At 39.4% G+C, this 20,194-nt stretch overlaps 1 protein-coding gene across 1 annotated transcript in view; it reads left to right on the forward strand.

Moving 5' to 3' along the window:
• NUP153 (nucleoporin 153) overlaps nt 1-20,194 on the forward strand; it is a 92,824-nt gene that overhangs the window by 64,026 nt on the left and 8,604 nt on the right. Inside the window, 7 exon segments of the mRNA XM_017874261.1 lie at nt 5,869-5,946; nt 5,949-5,988; nt 8,146-8,768; nt 13,012-13,206; nt 13,757-14,638; nt 17,094-17,450; nt 18,404-18,676. Coding sequence (XP_017729750.1) covers nt 5,869-5,946; nt 5,949-5,988; nt 8,146-8,768; nt 13,012-13,206; nt 13,757-14,638; nt 17,094-17,450; nt 18,404-18,676 — 2,448 coding nt within the window.

The following is a 20,194-nucleotide window of genomic DNA, read 5'->3' on the forward strand; positions in this document are numbered from 1 at the left end:
CTCTGAAAAGCAAGTAGGCACTATTATTTAACCTTTTGGCAGTGCTTTTTATTAATTATCTTCAGAGATACTTAGCTCCCTAAATGGAAGTGTCAGTTTGGTTTTGAGAGAGATAGGCATGGTAGCAAATTTATCCACTATTTTTGTTTAGTCAAAACAAGGTGACAAATTAGTTATAAAGCAAGTCTCATTGTAAGGAATTTACAGGTTGTCTACGTTACAGTTGTAGTAGATTTTGTTTCTAGTTTTTACCGTTCAGTTTGCAAGCATTTTTATGTATAAAGGTTATGCAGGCCCATGTAGATTGTGATACATAATTTCTGAACTGAAGAAATCACCATCATTGAAGGAAGGAGGCCATGGGTCATGCCTGTAAACCCAGCAGTTTGGGAGGCTGTGGTGGGAGGATTGCTTGAAGCCAGGAGTTCAAGACAATTCTGGGCAGCAAAGCGAGACTCATCCCTACCAAAAAAGAAAAGAAAAAGAAATAGCCAGGTGGTGGTGTGAGCCTGTAGTCCCAGCTACTTGTGAGGCTGAAGTGGGAGAATTGCTTGAGCCCAGAAAGTCGAGGCTGCAGTGAGCTATGATTGCATTACCACACTACAGCTGGCTGATAGAGCAAGACCCTGTCTAAAAAAAAAAGAAAAGAGAGAAATAAACAATCAGAGAATTAAAACAGAATTTTTTTTTTTTTTTTAAATTGAGACGGAGTCTCACTCTGTTGCCCAGGTAGGAGTGCAATGGCACAGTCTTGGCTCCCTGCAACCTCTGCCTCCCGAGTTTGATTTCTCCTGCCAGTAGCTTGGAGTACAGGTGCCTGCCACTATGCCAGCTAATTTTTTTTATTTTTTAATTGTGAGACGGAGTCTCGCTCTGTCCCCCAGGCTGGAGTGCAGTGGCACGATCTCGGCTCACTACGAGCCCCGCCTTCCGGGTTCACATCATTCTCCTGCCTTAGCCTCCCGAGCAACTGCGACTACAGGCGCCCGCCACCACGCCCGGCTAATTTTTTTGTATTTTTAGTAGAGATGGGGTTTCACCGTGTTGGCCAGGATGGTCTCAATCTCCTGACCTCGTGATCCGCCCACCTCAGCCTCCTGAAGTGCTGGGATTACAGGCGTGAGCCACCACGCCCGGCTCCCCAGCTAATTTTTTGTATTTTTGGTAGAGACAGGATTTCACCGTGTTTTGGCCAGGCTGGTCACGAACTCCTGACCTCAGGTAATCTGCCCGCCTCAGCCTCCCAAAGTGTTGGGATTACAGACGTGAGCCACTGTGCCCGGCCAAAATTTTTTTTTTATAATGGTGTTTTTCTTTTAAGTGTTTGGGAAAATCAGAAACACCTGAGCTGAGTTACTCAGGTCAGGAATTTTGAGCAAGGGCATTTTACCGGAGAAATATAAACACAAAGCTCAAGGTCACAGGAAAAAGAGAAAAGCATGACACACTTTAGAATTGTAAATAATTTCTCATGAGGTTGGAGAGGTAGCTTTAAATCCTAAAAGTTCTGAAATTCTATGCTAATGAATTGGATTTTATTTGCCTACAGCAGGGAGATGTTGTATTTTTTCCTGGGGGTGAGAGGGATGTGAGTATAGTGATAGCAGTGTGGTGAGTGCTAGTATGCGTTGGAGTGGCATATTAGAGGCAGAAACATGAGTTGGGAGATATTACCCTATCCAGAAGCATTTCTTCAAGGATATTCTGAGTTTGGGAATTTTTAAAAACTAGATCCTCAAAAGATAGATTAAAAAACAAAAAGAGTCAGGACATAGAAGCTAACGAGATATCTTTGGCTTTGAATGATCTTGAAGATAAGAGTCCAGATTATGGAAGTGGCCCAAACTAAGAATTTGACTGGTATGTTTGCTACCTTATTTTTTTTATTTTATTGGCTAACACAGCCTTACGTAATAGAAATTAATAAGCAATTTCCATTGTATTTCCTATCACAAAGGTTTTTTTTCTTTAATGTTAACTATGAATTCAAGAGGATTAAACCTCTTCAAATTACCAATTTCATGACTTATTATGAGGAAAGGCATTAAAACATTCCCCACCTTTTGCTAATGCGTTACTAATGATAGCTGAATAATTAACCATTTGTTACAACAGCTTTGTTTCATTATATCTCGGGAAGTTGCCCAGATTTTTTAAGGAGTCTGTTATGAGTGTCGTATTTAGAGTTGTGTGTTCTCACTTTGACATCATTGGTTCTCACCACTTCTATCATTTAAAAAAGCTAATTCAAAATGTAGAAGTCATGATTACTTTGTGACAGGAGCTAAGTTTTCCATTATCTCCTTTTCCCATCTTTTTGAGCATACTTTAGGGAATCCTAACATTTTTACCGTAAATTACTAAAAGCAATTTACCTTTCATTATAAAGGAAGATAGAATGTGATTAAATTATGTTTTCTTTGTTTTGGCATAGTTGTAAGGGTGGTGGTTATTTTTGGTGGGGATGGTTGGGGGGTGTGTTACACATTCTGTCACCCAGGCTGGAGTGCAGTGGCACAATCTCAGCTCACTACAACCTCCATCTCCTGCGTTCAAGTGATTCTTGTGCCTCAGCTTCCCGCATAGCATGATTACAGGCACCTGCCACCATGCCTGGCTAATTTTTGTATTTTCAGTAGAGATGGGGTTTCGTCATGTTGGCCAGGCTGGTCTTGAACTCCTGACCTCAGGTGATCTGACCGCCTAGACATCTCAAAGTCCTGGGATTACAGGCGTGAGCCACCGTGTCCGGCCTACATTTTCGTTATTGTGATGAAGTTGACATGATACAGCCATTTTAAAGGGAATAATTCAGTGGCCTTTAGTACCTTCACAGTGTTGTGCAGCCACCACTTTTGTCTAGTTCCAAAACATCACCCTCAGCAGGAAAACCCTATCGGTTAAAAAGTTGCTCCCCATTCTGCCTTCCCCCTAGCTACTGTCAACTTGTGTTCTGTCTCTATGGATTGACTTATTCTGAATATGTCATGTAAGTAGAATCCTGTAATGTGGCTTTGTACAGCTGAGTTCTTTCACTAAGCACAGTGGTTTCAAGGTTCTTATGCCTCAATACTTCATTCCTTTTATGGCTGAATAATATTCCATTGTATTGATGTGCCATAGTTTATTTGTTCATCCATTAATGGACATTTGGACTGTTTCCACCATTTGGCTATTGTGAATAGTGCTACTGTGAACATAAGCATATATGTATTTGTTTGAGTACTGGTTTCAGTGCTTTTTCATATGTGCCTAGGAATGGAATTGATGGGTCAGATGGTAGTTCTGTATTAAACTTTTTGAAGAATCACTAACCTGTTTTCCACAGTAGTTGAACCATGTCACATTACCACTAGCAGTAATACAATTTCAACAACACTTAATATTTTCTCTTTTTTGACTATAACAATCCTAGTGGATGTAAAGTAATACTTTGTTGTAGTTTTGATTTGCATTTCCCTAATGCTAATGATGTTGCATTTTTTAAGGTGTTTGTTGTTCATTTAAATATCTTAGGGGAGGAATGCCTTTCAAGTTCTTTACCCATTAAATAAGTTTGTCTTTTTGTTACTAAGTTATAAGAGTTCTTAGTCTGGACACTAGACCCTTACCAGATACATGATTTGCAGAGATTTTTTCCCATTTATAGATTGTCTTTTCACTTTCTTGATAATTTCTTTGAATGGACAGAAGTTTTTAATTTTGATGAAGTCCATTTTTTTCTTCTGTTGCTGTGCTTTTCATGTCATATCTAAGAATACATTGCCAAATCCATGATCTTGAAACTATGCTCCCTAAGTTTTCTTCTAAGAGTTTTATGATGTTTATGTCATATTAAATGGATATTGATCCATTTTGAATTTTGTTTATGGTGTGAGGTAGGGAAAGGTTTTTTTCCAAAGTACTTTACCTACTACTTTTAAATTGGCAAACACTTAAAAGGAAAACTTGGTTATTAGTATATTTCATTATGGAAAACTTCATTCTCAGAAGTATAATTGTAAACTGAATCGCCATATGCTATTTAGCCAGCTTCAACTTTTACCATTTTGACCCATCTTATTTCTTCTTTCTTTCTTTCTTTTTCTTTTTTTTTTTTTTTTTCGAGACAGAGTCTCGCTGTGTTGCTCAGGCTGGAGCGCAGTTGTGCAAGCTTGGCTCACTGCAGGTTCCACCTCCCGGGTTCACTGAGGCACCTCCTGCCTCAGCCTCCCGAGCAGCTGGGACTACAGGCTACAGGCACCTGCCACCACACCCTGCTAATTTTTTTGTATTTTTAGTAGAGACGAGGTTTCACCATGTTAGCCAGGGTGGTCTCGATCTCCTGACCTCGTGATCCACCTGCCTTGGCTTCCCAAAATGCTGGGATTACAGGCGTGAGCCACCGCTGCCTGGCTTTTTTTTTTTTTTTTTTTTTTTGAGATGAAGTCTCGCTCTGTCGCCAGGCTGGAGGGCTGGAGTGCAGTGGCACGATGTTGGCTCACTGCAACTTCCGCCTCCCAAGTTCAAGCAATTTTCCTGCCTCAGCCTCTCAAGTAGCTGAGACTACAGGTGTGCACCACCACACCCAGCTAATTTTTGTTATTTTTAGTAGAGATGGGGATTCACCATGTTGGCCAGGATGGTCTCAATCTGCCCGCCTTCGCCTCCCAAAGTGCTTGGGATTACAGACACGAGCCACCGTGCCTGGCCACATCTTGTTTCTTATTGTTTCTTTTGTTCTGTCCCTCCTCTCCTCATCACACACAGAAACTTAACATGTCAGGTCACTTTGAAACAATCCCAAACATCTTAATTTATCTGTAAATAGAAATCGCCCCTTAAAAATATAACGATAAAACCATTATCACACTGAAAATATAGATCTCTAAATATAAGGATACAAGTTTAGAAAGCATAAAAAGTAAAAGCAGTAAGTCACTCATCTTACTGTTAGCAGCTACCATTACTCTTTAGATGTAAACATTCTAGACTTTCCAACCTGCTTTTACCTATAACTATGCTTTTAAGAATGATTTTTGTGGGCCAGGCATGATGCCTCATGCCAGTAGTGCCAGTGCTTTGGGAGGCCGATGTGGGAGGATCACTTGAGGCCAGGAGTTTAAAACCAGTCTGGCCGGCCGTAGCGAGACCCCATGTCTACAAAAAAGTAAAAAAAGTTAGCTAGATGTGGTGGCATGCAGCTGTGTTCCTGGCTACTTGAGAGGCTAGGATGGGAGGATTGCTTGAGCCCAGAAGTTTGAGGCTGCATTAAGCTGTGATTGCACCACTGCACTCCAGCCTTGCTCACGAGAACATTCACTCTCTGTTTTGAAAAAGAATGATTTTTGTGGCTGCATAAGTATTTCCTCATGTGACTGTTAGATAATTTATGTAACCATACCCTTATTGAATATTTTACTATATAGGTTTTCAATATTATAACTGAAGGATATTTTCAATTATATTAATAGTGTGAATTTCTAAAAATGAAATAATTGCTCAGTTGAAAATTACTTTTTTGATTAGTTTTGTAAATTGTTGTGTAATAAATAGATATTTCATGCAGTGAATGGACTTGCCCTAGTTGCCATAGCCTTTCCAGTTTTTTAGTCTGAGATTTTTGATTATCAGTCAGTTCATTGGGCGAAGTTATAGTTTATATTTTTTTGCCTTTTTATTGGTGAGGGGAGTTATACAGTATGGGAATGGTGTTTTTATCTCCTTGTAATGGCAAATTAACCCTATAAAGTCATTTGTTTATTGAATTACAGTGACTGTTTTCGTGAACTCTTATCCCAAAGATGGTTTTGAAAGATTTTTTAAAATGCATTTAAGAGTCCAGTGTTTTATTTGTCATAATGTTTTTTACAATTAAAAATATTACAGCTCACGATGTCACTGCAGTGAACAGTACAAGTTGTAAGAAGACACCACCTGAAGATTGTGAGGGTCCTTTTAGACCTGCAAAATCCTGAAAGAAGGAAGTGTTCTAGATATTCTAAAAGCCCTGGTAAGATAATTAAAAGATAAGCCTTTTAATTACAAACTCATGATCTCATTTTAATGTCATTTTGTATTATACTTGAGGCTTTTAAAAATTTCTGACTAGTTTGGTAGGAGATTTACTTTTGAATAGAGATGTAGTTAGGTGTAATTCTTTTGCTGGAAATATCTTACAAGCCTTACTTCTTCGGAATTTAAGGACTATACTAAAATGAAATCTCTAAGAGGCAAATGTAGGAGGAGAAAATGGATTCTCCATTAATAGAGGCAGGCCAGTGAGGACTAAGAGGAAGTAAACCTGATGATACACATAGACATGTCTTTCTCTTATGAGAGCACTGAACTGCCTTCTTAAATTATTCCCCAGTTTGGTAAATATGGAACAAGGCCAAGTGGAAAGCATTTGCTGAATTGTAACATACATAGGGAGCATTACTCACTTGAATTGAAGCAAGATTTGAAAGCTAGTAGGTAATAATTAGAAAGGGGATAAATAATTCTCAGATAAGAATAATTTTTTGTTTGAAAACAAAGAGGATGTTCCTAATTCCATTTGTGATGTGTAGTATAAGAATGTAAAACTGACCGGGTGTGGTGGCTCACGCCTGTAATCCCAGCACTTTGGGAGGTTAATACGTGTGGATCACTTGAGGCCAGGAGTTCGAGACCAACCTGGCCAACATGGCGAAACCTCCTCTCCATTAAAAATAGAAAAAATTAGCTGGGCATGCTGGCGTGCACCTGTAGTCCCAGCTACTCAGGAGGCTTGAACCTGGGAGGTGGACGTTGCAGTGAACTGAGTTTGAACCACTGCACTCTGACCTGGGCGAAAGAGCAAGACTTTAAAAAAAAAAAAAAAAAAAAAGAATGTAAAACTGTCTGCAAGATAATCTAATAGCTCAGAAATAATTTAAACTTAGCCACCAGATGTGTCCATGTGTAATAGGATAGGTTTTTTTAAAAAGTAAGATTGGCTTTTACAGCAGGATTTAGAAGCATTCAATTTTTCTGGTCCAGCTCTCTAATTTTATAGATAAGTATACTCCCTACAGGACTTACAGGACTCCAGTAGCTTAGACAGTTCCATGCAGTTATGGCAGAACTCCAGAATGCTTGTACTGGAATTAACCAAGTAGTAGGCAAGCATCAAATGTGTATAGACTGTCTTATGTATCTGGGGTTACACTTTGCATTCATGATGCCAGCCTCCCCCGGCTCCCTTTTTACTTCTTAAATAGGAAACATTTGGGGAGAATCTTCATTTGACTGAAATTAGGAAAATCTGAAAAGTGGGAAGAAAAGAAATCTGTAATGCCTTGAAATGGTTACTGTTAACATATTGCCAATCTTAGTGATGTAAATTAATCATAAGCAAAATAACACATGTTGACCACTAGGAATAACTCAAGTATGTGGTATTTTGTCCTTAGGCTAAAAATAGCTCTAGGCTTGATTATTTTGTGGAACTAGAAAACCTCTCATAACCGTCTACATCTTCTTTCCTTTTAATTTTTCTTTGGTGGGTAAAGGCTGTAGAAACAGATCACAGATGGTGTTGGTGTGTGTAAAACAAAAGTTAACTGGTCCTAAGTAAACAATTACAAAGTCATCCTCATGAGTAAAATATAGCTTGAGTGAATGAACTCAATGACAGCAGTTTTGGTAACACAAAGACTTGCTCAGCTGATTTTACTGAAGCTAGAGGATAACACTGGTAGGTTATGACTGGACAAAATTCAAAGATGATATTGAAGCCATTTGGCATAGCCAATGGAACACTTAAAAGAAGAAATGGATGAAGGAGGAAGAGGACTGAGTATTCTGTGTTTGTAGAAAGACAGAATATAACAAAATATGGATGGCAATAATACCTATCAGTAAATTAGTACCAAGGAAAGCATCCAGCTAGAAATTCCTTGAAGGAGGAGGTGATATCCTGTAAACACAACATCTTTTGTGGAATTTTAAATGCTCTAAGTATAACTTATTAGGTGAATGATAAATATGATTACCTAAGTGAAAAACAACTCTTAAGTAGTTCATCTTGGATTGTAGTAAGTGTGCAGTGAGGTAAATGTCTTCTCAGTAATAATAATCAAATTAATGCTTTGATTTATAAAGCTTCTCTAACGTTGTTTTTGCACTCTCTCCTTTGTTCATTATAGGTTTCGCATCACCGAAGATAGATTCTGTTGCTGCTCAGCCCACCACAACAAGCCCAGTAGTTTATACAAGACCAGCAATAAGTAGCTTTTCTTCTAGTGGAATTGGGTTTGGGGAAAGTTTAAAAGCTGGGTCATCATGGCAGTGTGATACGTGTCTACTCCAGAACAAAGTTACAGACAGCAAATGCATAGCCTGTCAAGCAGCAAAATTGTCACCCAGAGATACTGTTAAACAGACTGGAATTGAAACACCAAATAAAAGTGGCAAAACAACTCTTTCTGCACCAGGGACAGGTTTTGGAGACAAATTTAAACCAGTGATAGGCACTTGGGATTGTGATACCTGTTTAGTGCAAAATAAACCTGAAGTGATAAAATGTGTAGCCTGTGAAACACCGAAACCTGGAACTGGTGTGAAGCGAGCTCTTACATTGACAGTGGTTTCGGAAAGTGCTGAGACTATGACTGCTTCATCTTCCAGCTGCACTGTGACCACTGGTACCTTAGGATTTGGAGATAAATTCAAAAGGCCTGTTGGATCTTGGGAGTGTTCAGTATGCTGTGTTTCTAATAACGCAGAAGACAATAAGTGTGTGTCCTGTATGTCTGAGAAACCAGGTATGTTTTTGGCTTTATGGAGTAATTTTGCTTATTACTTTAGTGGAACATTTTAATTTATTCTGAGAATCCCTGTTTTGGATGTTTCAGGATGAGCATTTCTCATACATACTAATTTTTCTAAACTATCTTGAGATAAAAATGTCTTGTTTGTGGCTAGATCTTTATGTTCAGTTAGGATAGGTTATGTGTTAACTATTCTGGTATATATGCTGATCTCCTCTTTCTGTACAATTTTATCAGAAATTTGTTCAAAGTTCACTAATACCATGCTGAAAGATCTTAGAATGGGGTAATATTTCTCAAACCTTTGTACAGAGTAAAATACTACTTCTCCAAATAGAAATCAGGATAGCTAGTGGTCATATACAGGGAAGGTTTCTTTAGGGGGTAGGCTATAGTCATTAATGAAAAGGCTATAGCTGTTGCAATGATTGTAAATTACCAAGTCACTAATTCTAATCTAGGCAGCCAGAAACAATGGAGTTAGTTTTGAGTTTTTTCTGTTTCTCTGTTCAAAGTTGGAAGAATTAGTGAAGATTCTTATTGAATCTTTACTTCATCCAGAAGTGGCTCTGATGGTTTTGTAATATTATATAATTATATGGTACAGATATATGATAACATGGATATCCGGGGAATTACACTGTTTTCAATGCATTATTCATGAATATGCAGTTTTGTGTCCGTAATGTACAGCTCTGAGTTACTAACCCTAGACCCCTTGCCTGAACCCTCGTGCCATATTTCTGATTCCTGCTGGATATTTCCCTATGAGTGAGACTTTAGAATCTTCATTTCTTTCCCTTTTTTGAGACAGAGTCTCACTGTGTCACCCAGGCTGGAGTACAGTGGCACGATCTTGGCTCACTGCAACCTCCGTCTCCCAGGTTCATGCAGTTCTTGTGCCTCAGCCTCACGAGTAGCTGGAATTACAGGTACATGCCACCGCGCCCGACTAATGTTTTGTATTTTCAGTAGAGACAGGGTTTCGCCATGTTGGCCAGGCTGGTCTCTGACTCCTGACGTCAAGTGATCTGTCTGCTTTGGCCTTCCAAAGTGCTGGGATTATAGGGGTAAGCCACCGTGCCCGGCCTAGAATCTTCATTATGAAATATCTTTGTCTTCCTATCTAGTACCCCTGCCTCACCTACAGAAAGAAAGCCCTTGATGTATGCAGGAAAGCAAAATTAATTTTAAGTTGATGGGGAGTAACAGAACTTTGAGTCAGGAAGTAATTTGTTACACACGAACAAAGGAAGCTCACATATGTATTAAAGAACTTGGACTTCATCCTTTCAGTGATGAACCATCTTCAGCAGAGGAGCGATACAGTCAAGTTTGTATTTTTGATGAGTCACTCTGGCTTTTTAGATAATGGATTTGAAAACAATAAAATTTGGAGACCAGAGGATAGATTAGGAAGTGATATCAATCATATAGACAATAGGCCAGACACCGTGGCTCACACCTGTAATCCAAGCACTGGGAGAGGCCAAGGCGGGCAGATTGCTTGAACCCAGTTCAAGACCAGCCTGGGCAACATGGTGAAGCCCTGTCTCTACAAAAAATACAAAAATTAGCCTGGCTTGCTGGCACCCGCATGTAGTCCCAGCTACTTAGGAGGCCAAAGTGGGAGGATTGCTTGAGCTCGGGAGGTGGAGGTTGCAGTTAGCTGAGATCATGCCACTGCACTCCAGCCTGGGTGACAGAGTGCGACCCTGTCTCAAATAATGATAGGCCAGGGGTGGTGGCTTACTCCTGTAATCCCAGCACTTTGGGAGGCCAAGGTGGGCGGACCATGAGGTCAGGAGATGGAGACCATCCTAACACTGTGAAACCCCATCTCTACTAGCAATACAGAAAATTAGCCGGGCGTGGTGGTGGGCGCCTGTAGTCCCAGCTACTCGGGAGGCTGAGGCAGGGGCAGGAGAATGGCATGAACCCAGGAGGTGGAGCTTGCAGTGAGCCGAGATCATGCCACTTGCACTCCAGCCTGGGCGACAGAGCGAGACTCAGTCTCAAAAAGAAAAAAGCCAAGCTTTTACACCTGCAGGGTGCATGTGGCTCAGGATGGCTGTGAATGAGGCTCAACACAAATTTGTGAGTTTTCTTAAAACATTATGAGATTATTTTGCTAGTGTTAGTATATTTTACATGTGGCTCAAGACAATACTTTTTTGTCCAGTGTGGCCTAGGGAAGCCAAAAGGTTGGACCACCCCCTCCCTCCCTTGCCGATATAGGCAATAGATAATGTACTGATTGAACTGAATAAGGAATGGAGGACGTACAATTAAAGACATTGATTTCAAGCTGCTGATGTCAACATTCAGATGTATGTAATGTGGCCAGGCATGGTGGCTCACGTCTGTAATCCCAGCATTTTGGGAGGCTGAGGCAGGCAGATCACCTGAGGTCAGGAGTTTGAGACCAGCCTGGCCAACATGGCAAAACCCCGTCTCTACTAAAAATACAAAAATTAGCCAGGCATGGTCGTGGATGCCCGTAATCCCAGCTACTTGGGAGGCTGAGGCAGGAGAACAGCTTGAACCTGGGAGGTGGAGGTTGCAGTGAGCTGAGATTGCACCACTGTACTCCAACCTGGGCAACAGAGTGAGACTCTGTTTCAGAAAAAAAAAAAAGAAAAAAAAGATGTATGTAAGGCCTTTGGGTACACCCTTTGGGTGGAGATACGGATTTGGGGTCATTAGTCCATAGTTTTGGTATTTGAAGTCATGAGAGTTGAGTTGAGTGAATAGAAAAGATGGCCTGAAATGAAAGTCTGCTAACTTATAGGGAGTAGCAGGAATAAAGCTTTTGAACAGTTAATCTTTTAAAAAGGTGCAACCGAGAGGAAAAACAAAACTACATGGCACTGGTTGCTTCAGAGGGGATGGATTTCAAAGGAACAAGATCAGAGGTCTCAATAAAAAGGCCATTATTCAAGCAAGAGATGGGGTAGTGGTTGGGGTAATGGCGGGGGTTCGTGAACCAGAATAGCAGTAGAAGAGTCAGAAATTGATTGAAATGGATTTGAGAAAAATGTAGAGGAGGAGTAGTATCCAGCCAAGCTAACCAAGTAGACAGTGGAGTCACCAACTAAGAGACTACAGTGACAAGCTCAGAAGTGTAGATTGCTGGTGTAGATTAGGAAACTGTTTTATTGGAATTTAAAACCACTGGAGTAAATGAGAGCTTGTGAGGACAGTGGGCCAAGATGGAACCCCAGGGAGCAATTTGGTTGGCAAGATAGAAGAGAACATACCTGTAAAATGTAGAGATCATTTAGGTAACTATGGAAGAGGTGGCAACAGTTGTAGGCCATCTAGAGAAGTAGGAATACCAGAATGAATGGCTTCACTGTCAGCACTGTATTTTGGGCCTTACCAAGCCATTCTTCGTGTGCCACCTCTCCCACAAACATGCTAGTTCTGCTTAAGATTTGTCACCTCTGTATATCCTTCTCCTGCTTCTTAGTCATTTCTTCCTTCTTTGCACACTTGTTTTAGGTTGTCACTTGGTGATGGTGCTACTGTGCTTTTATTTTCCCCCTTTAAGACCATGAGCATCTTACAAGTTAAGCAACATTTTATTCATCTTTAATGTCCCCAGAACCCAAGTGTGTTATGATGCTTAATAAATGTCTGTTAAATGGCTAGCATGTAACAGAAATGCCATGAATATAGTAGTTGTCAAGTTAGATTGTGAAGTGGATGTGAAGTAGATGCACTTCTATGCAAAAACTATCATTCAGAGGCAGAGATCTATGCTTTGAAATCTTGAAATTCATATGGTCTGTGACTATGTATTTTATATGTTAGGATATTGCCTACAATTTACATCTTATGTCTTAGACTGCTTGCTGTTTGAAGACATTTGAAAAAGATTCTTAAGAAAAATTTAGTCTTTGAGCGCCTAATTTGTGAGCATGATTTTTTTTCTTAAACCACAGCAGTTCAAACATGTGGTTAAGAGGGAGCTCACCAGTGAGTAAGGTGATGATAAGCTGCTCATTTATAAGGTTAAAATAATCCTGAGAGGTCTATTCTTTTTTTAAACAATATAAATATGAACAATTGTTCATATTTCTGGCACATTCTGTGTTTTAATAGGAAATATTATTAGAAATTGAACACTTAAACTTAGCGGTGTCATTGAGATACTGACATATTGTAAATTAAAATTTTTTTTAATTTTGCCCCCCCCCCCCCCCCGTTTTTTTTTTTTTTTTTTTTTTTTTAGGAAGTTCGGTACCTACTTCAAGTAGCAGCACTGTACCCATCTCTCTGCCTTCTGGAGGCTCTCTAGGATTGGAAAAGTTCAAGAAACCTGAGGGGAGCTGGGACTGTGAAGTGTGCCTAGTGCAGAATAAGGCTGACTCTACCAAATGTTTGGCATGTGAAAGTGCAAAGCCAGGCACAAAATCTGGGTTTAAAGGTAAGGCCAAAAAAATAAAAATAAAGGTGATGGTAAAGCGCCTTTTTGTAAGGCCATTTAAAAATGAAGTATTTGAGAACAGCTTCAGTGTTCACTCATTCTCTCTTGAAAATTAATATAAAATGAGATTATCCTGAGATGTTTATATCTGTTTCTGAATTATTGTAAGGTCAGTTAGTTGCTTGTCAAAGGGTATATGCATTTGTAATTTTTGGTAACTAGTGACAGATTGCTCCCTGTGAGTTTTGTGCTCATTTATACACCCACCTGCAATCTGTAGCCTGTTACTTCCAGTCTCATTGCCAGTACAAACTTTATCTCAGCCAGTCTGAAAAATGAAAAGTGGCATGTCAGGATAGTTGTGAAGAGTGAGATGTAATTCTCATACCAAATAAATATTGGTCACCTTGGATTATGTTTACGACTGCTGGTAATACTCTTCAAAGTAGACCCTTTCAAAGTTATTCCTATGTTTCTTTGGCGTTCAAGCTGTTTTGTTGGAGAACATCGTACATTAATTGTCTATGTGGTGTCTTTTATATTTTTGCAGGCTTTGACACATCTTCCTCACCTTCGAACTCAGCAGCCTCCTCCTTCAAATTTGGTGTCCCATCACCCTCTTCTGGGCCTTCTCAGGCTTTAACAAGCACTGGAAATTTCAAATTTGGAGATCAGGGAGGATTCAAAATAGGTGTGTCATCTGATTCTGGGTCTATAAACCCGATGAGTGAAGGCTTTAAATTTTCTAAACCAATAGGAGATTTTAAATTTGGAGTATCATCTGAATCTAAGCCCGAAGAAGTTAAAAAAGATAGTAAGAATGATAATTTTAAGTTTGGACTTTCTTCTGGTTTAAGCAACCCAGTTTCTTTAACTCCATTTCAATTTGGGGTGTCTAATCTTGGACAGGAAGAAAAGAAAGAGGAACTGCCCAAATGTTCATCTGCAGGTTTTAGCTTTGGTACAGGTGTTATTAACTCCACCCCTGCTCCTGCTAACACCACAGTGACCTCTGAGAACAAGAGCAGCTTCAACTTTGGAACCATAGAAACCAAGAGTGCTTCAGTGGCTCCTTTCACATGTAAGACATCAGAAGCTAAAAAAGAAGAAATGCCTGCCACCAAAGGAGGATTCTCTTTTGGCAACGTGGAGCCTGCCTCTCTGCCATCTGCCTCAGTGTTTGTTTTGGGAAGGACAGAAGAGAAACAGCAAGAGCCTGTCACTTCTACTTCCCTAGTTTTTGGGAAGAAAGCTGACAATGAAGAGCCAAAGTGTCAACCAGTGTTTTCCTTTGGGAATTCAGAGCAAACCAAAGATGAGAATTCTTCCAAGTCCACATTTAGTTTTAGTATGACAAAACCATCTGAGAAGGAATCTGAACAGCCAGCAAAAGCCACTTTTGCCTTTGGAGCTCAAACTAGTACTACAGCTGGTAAGTATTGACTTTATTATTTTTTTTACAAGTTGCCTTTACAGATGCAGCAAGTCAAGTAATGGTTTATACTGAACGTAGTTGAGAAATACAGAACTCTTTGGGAAGGAACCTAGGATTTTCAGTTTGAACCGCTCTTTAAAAAAACCCTCATGATTCTGATGAAGTCATCTGTGGATCTAATTGTGAGAAATACGGCAGTAGTGCAAAGCTCAATATAGTGCATATTTATGTGTGTCTTTCTCTTCTGTTTGGGCTTTTATAATCAGAATTGGTATCTACTACCTGGAAAATAAGGATTCTTAGCTTATGAAGTATTTTCTACCATAATCTATGTATTATGTATTGTTTACAAATAGTTACAGATAACCAGTCCTCATCAGACATTAAGAAACATAGACAACAAATATAATTAATCCTGAGAAAACAAGAGATTTTGAAAGCTGAAGTCCTGGGGGAAAAAAAATGACACAGCACCTTAAAGGTTAAAAGCATCGTTGGTGGATCATATTAAAGTCATTCTGTGGGCGGAATAGCAGGAAGAACATAGCTGATCATCAGATTAGTGAACTAGAATTTCCCTGAACTTAGTGCACAAGTACAAAGAGTGATCCAAGTTAGATCCACAAGTTCCTTTGAAATAGGAGTGACGTAGAAGATAAGAAGTTTTGGGGGAATATCAAAGAAGTGACAGAAGAAAATTTTCTAGATCTAAAGAAAGACATTGGTCTTAAAAATGGAAATTACCTATTGGCAAAGATCACTGAAATTTAGGACACCAAAGCTAAAACCCCAAATGCTTTCAGAGAGAAAAGCTATTTGCCACAAATAGGAAGATATCAGATTAGCATCATCTTCTAATTTGCAACATCACATGCTAAAAACAGAACAGTGCCCTCAAAATGAAAATGTTCTTGAACCTAGAATTCTGTTACTAGCCAAATGTGTTTAAGTATAAAGACAGTCCGGGTGCCATAGCTCACACCTGTAATCCGAACTAGTCAGGAGGCTGAAGCACAAGAATTTCTTGAACCTGGGAGGCAGAGGTTGCAGTGAGCCGAGATTGGCCACTGCACTCCAGCTTGTGCAACAGAACGGACCTCTGTCTCAAGAAAACCCAACAACAACAACAAACACAAACACAGAGGCAAAATACAGATGTTTTTAGATGTGCAAAAAGTGCAAAAGTTGAATATCCATGAATACTTTTGGATAATAAATTGGAAACACTCAAAATTAACTTTTATATGGAATTTAACAAATAACTATGAGCCGTTTTTTGTCTGTCATATATTTACTTAGAAATGTAAAGACAAAATAAAAGCTAAAATTACGTATTATTTGGAAAGCAACAAAGATATGATAGGGTCTAATCAGATTTGATGGTGAAACACCAGGCTGTGGTAGATGCTCTTAACCATTCTTCCATTAGCCAGCTTGAAGGTGAGCCAACATGTCCCATTTTCTGTAAGTCACACTAATGCCTATAGCATACTGTGACCAGCCCTGCATAGTGTGAAGTATTGGAACTGAGAGATTATTGGAATAGTTTAGAAAAAAATCTTCAATAAGGTGGCTGGATTCAGAATCATGATATAAAAATCAAAAGTTTTTTTCAAATCAGCATATCTCATTTGTTTTTTTCTAACATTTCTAACTTGTATTTTATAAAAGCAGCAGAACTTTTAACATGCCAAATAACTAAAAGAACACAAAAGGCGTACTTTTGCTGGGTGAAGGTATTCCCTTCCTCCTCCCATAATTTTAGTTCTTAGGGGAATTTTTGTAGAGCTTGACAAGCTAAACTTACTCTAAAATTCACATGGAAAGGAAACTATACAAGAAATTTTGGGAAAAAAGGCAGGCACACAGGCAGCTTTGTTCTGCTATCATCAGTCCATGGTGTAAAGTTAGAATAATTAAAACAGTCTAGTGATAACGGTAGAGGAAACAAGTATATGCATTTTAGGAAATGTAGCGTGTCATAAAGACAACATTGCAAATTAGTGCACAAAGCCTGTACTAGTTGATGCTGTGGAGAAATTTGGCTATCCATTTAGATAAATTGAAGTTATGATTTTGCCACATACTGTAACATAAATTGCAAAATAAAATATATAAAAGTACAGCTATCTTCCACTATCTAAACTTGCTATTCAACTACAGTATCCAGTTAGATTTGGATTCGAGGGGTATTTTTATTAACCTGAATGCCAAAGGCCTTCCTATGAAAGGCATAAAATCCATAAGCTATAAAAGAAGATGAATGTATTTGATTTTGTCAAAATCTAATATAAACATGTCCATTTGATGAACTAATCTATATAAAAAACTTAATCTACTTTTCTAGCGAATTCTAGGGTAGGAAAATTCTAGTGATTGTAGGGTAAGGAAAAAGTACTTTCTGAGACTATTCTTAAGGATTTATGTTTGTTTCTTAATTTCTGTCTTACAGATCAAGGTGCAGCAAAGCCAGTTTTTAGTTTCTTGAACAACAATTCCTCTAGTTCAAGTACACCAGCCACTTCTGCTGCTGGTGGCATATTTGGTAGTTCCACCTCTTCTTCCAATCCACCCGTGGCTACCTTTGTGTTTGGACAGTCCAGCAATCCTGTGAGCATCTCTGCCTTTGTTAACACTGCTGAATCCAGCACCTCTCAGTCTTTGCTATTTTCTCAAGATAGCAAACTAGCAACCACATCCAGCACAGGTACAGCTGTCACCCCATTTGTCTTTGGTCCAGGAGCCAGCAGTAATAATACTGCCACCTCTGGTTTCGGCTTTGGAGCCACAACCACGTCTAGCTCTGCAGGTACATTTACAAAAGAAAAAAATGCATTGTAATTGGATGGGCTTTACTTATTAGCAAATAACATATAGCAGGTTATCACAAAATGGTGTGAATGCCTTTTGGTCATCTATACCAGGGTTGTTTTAATTAATCACCGTGTGTACAACTTTAACATATTTACCTCTTGGGAGCCATTTTTCTAATTGTGGTAAGAGTGTAATACTTAATTTTTCCAAGCTTTGTTTTTTGTTTTTGTTTTTTTTCTTTTGAGATGGAGGCTTGCTCTGTCACCCAGGCTGGAATGCAGTGCTGCGATCTCGGCTCACTGCAACCTCCCTCTCCCTAGTTCAAGCAATTCTCCTGCCTCAGCCTCCCAAGTAACTGGGATTACAGGTGACTGCTACCACACCCGGCTAATTTTTGTAATTTTAGCGGAGATGGGGTTTTACCATGTTGGCCAGGCTCGAACTCCTGACCTCGTGATCCGCCCTGCTCGGCCTCCTAAAGTGCTGGGATTACAGGCGTGAGCCACTGTGCCAAGCCCCAAACTTTGTTTTTAAAATGTTAGGTTGTCAGTAACCAGACACTGGAAGTTGTTTTATTAAACATCAGTCTTTATTATGCGGTATATATATATATATATATATGCACATCATGAGGCAATTTCTGCACACATTAGATTTCTGGTGGGAGACTTTTCTGAGATATGTTCCTTTACCAAAAATTGTTGGCTGTGAAGGTATGGAGTAGTTGTTAACTGCAGTTTTTGTTTATATGAATTTAGTATGTTTCACTAAATAATGGCAGAGAGAGTTGTATTCTCAATCATTATTTAAAACTTGTCTTGATGGAATTTGGTTAACAAGGTAAGAATCTGAAAAGAAGCTTGACATTTGCTTGTGGGTTTACAGAAATTTCTTGAGGATAATCTGACATTAGCCACCATGGTGACTTAAGTGTCTTTGGGCCTCCAGGATCCTCCTTCGTATTTGGAACTGCACCTTCAGCACCATCTGCCAGTCCAGCATTTGGTGCTAACCAGACCCCAACATTTGGACAAAGTCAAGGTGCCAGCCAGCCCAATCCCCCAGGCTTTGGATCTATATCATCTTCCACAGCATTATTTTCCAGTGGTTCTCAGCCTGCACCACCTACTTTTGGGACAGTGTCAAGCAGTAGTCAGCCCCCTGTGTTTGGACAGCAACCTAGTCAGTCTGCGTTTGGCTCTGGAACAACTCCTAATTCCAGTAAGTGTGCTGTGATGCTGTTGTATCTGTATGGGTTTTGTATGTCTTAAAATATTTTCCTTTGAGCTTGGAAACCATTTGTATGTCTAATTTTAAAATTACCTCTTGGCTGGGCATGGTGGCTCACGCCGTAATCCCAGCACTTTGGGAGGCCGAGGCGGGCGGATCAAGAGGTCAGGAGATCGAGACCATCCTGGCTAACATGGTGAAACCCCGTCTCTACTAAAAATATGAAAAATGAGCCGGGCATGGTGGCAGGCGCCTGTAGTCCCAGCTACTCTGGAGGCTGAGGCAGGAGAATGGCGTGAACCCGGGAGGCAGAGGTTGCAGTGAGCCAAGATCGTGCCACTGCACTCCAGCCTGAGCAACAGTGCGAGACTCCGACTCGGGGGAAAAGAATTATCTCTTGTACTTGGCGGAATAGAGAGGTAATATAGTTGGATTTATATGTAAACAACATTCCCAGATTTCACAGACTTACAACTTTTTAAGGTAGTAATGTATTTTAAAGTGTTAATTTTTACTCTGACTTAAGTATGAGATTCATTCAGTCTGGTTTCTTCTCAACTCTGAATTTTTGGGCTCCCAAGGCTAGCTTTGAAGTGCATTTTCTGATCCTATTCATGACTGGATTCACATCAGGAAGTTACCCCAGGTCCAGTGCTCTTTCCTGAGGCAGTCCTGCTGAGTTGTCTCATGACACTTCCTATTTACTGATGATACCAGCCTTTCCATTTGACCTACATATTTAAATAGGACTAATCAAACTGTATTATAATCCTGTATTTTCTTAAAATTGTTGATTTTTTTCTAATTGTGAAATATAACTTGTAGAAAGGGGTGTAAAATATAAGTGAACAGTGTAATATTAAAGCAAATGCTATATAATAACCACCTGGGAGCCCCTCATACATCTGTTTTTGAAAACACTCCTCTCTTTCTCCACTCTAATGATGACCACCGCTTTGTCTTTTATGGTAATCGCTGTTCTTTGAGTTTTATTACTGCATTTATTGGCCAATATATGCATCCCTAGAAAATGTAGTTTTGCTTGCTTTTATATATAAATGAAACATTACTGTATGCAATCTTTTGATTCTTGACTCTTTCGCTCTAAGGTTTCTAAGGGTCATCCATGTTTTGCATATGGTTTGTTTATTGTCATTGCCATAGAGTAAATCATTGTATGAATGTACTGCAGTTTATCTATTTACTGTTGACGTATGTTTCAGTTGTTTTTAACAACTAGGAAATGCTACTCTGCACATTCTTATATATGTACCTTGGTGCACATAAGTATGTTTTTCTAGAGTATATATGTTTTCTAGAGTTTTCTAGAGTATATACAGTGGCATGGGATTGCTGAATTAAAAGGTTTGTATATCTTATACTAGAAGACAATACATACTTTTCCTGTTGGATTCTGCCAGTTCATACCCTACTACAATAGTGTATGAGTTCTTATATGTGGCTTCTATTTGATTTCTCATGTGTGTGAATTCTTTTTAAAAAGTGTTG

The sequence above is a fragment of the Rhinopithecus bieti genome, unplaced genomic scaffold, assembly GCF_001698545.2.
Source record: "Rhinopithecus bieti isolate Rb0 unplaced genomic scaffold, ASM169854v2 scaffold_8309, whole genome shotgun sequence".
Taxonomy (NCBI): Eukaryota; Metazoa; Chordata; class Mammalia; order Primates; family Cercopithecidae; genus Rhinopithecus; species Rhinopithecus bieti.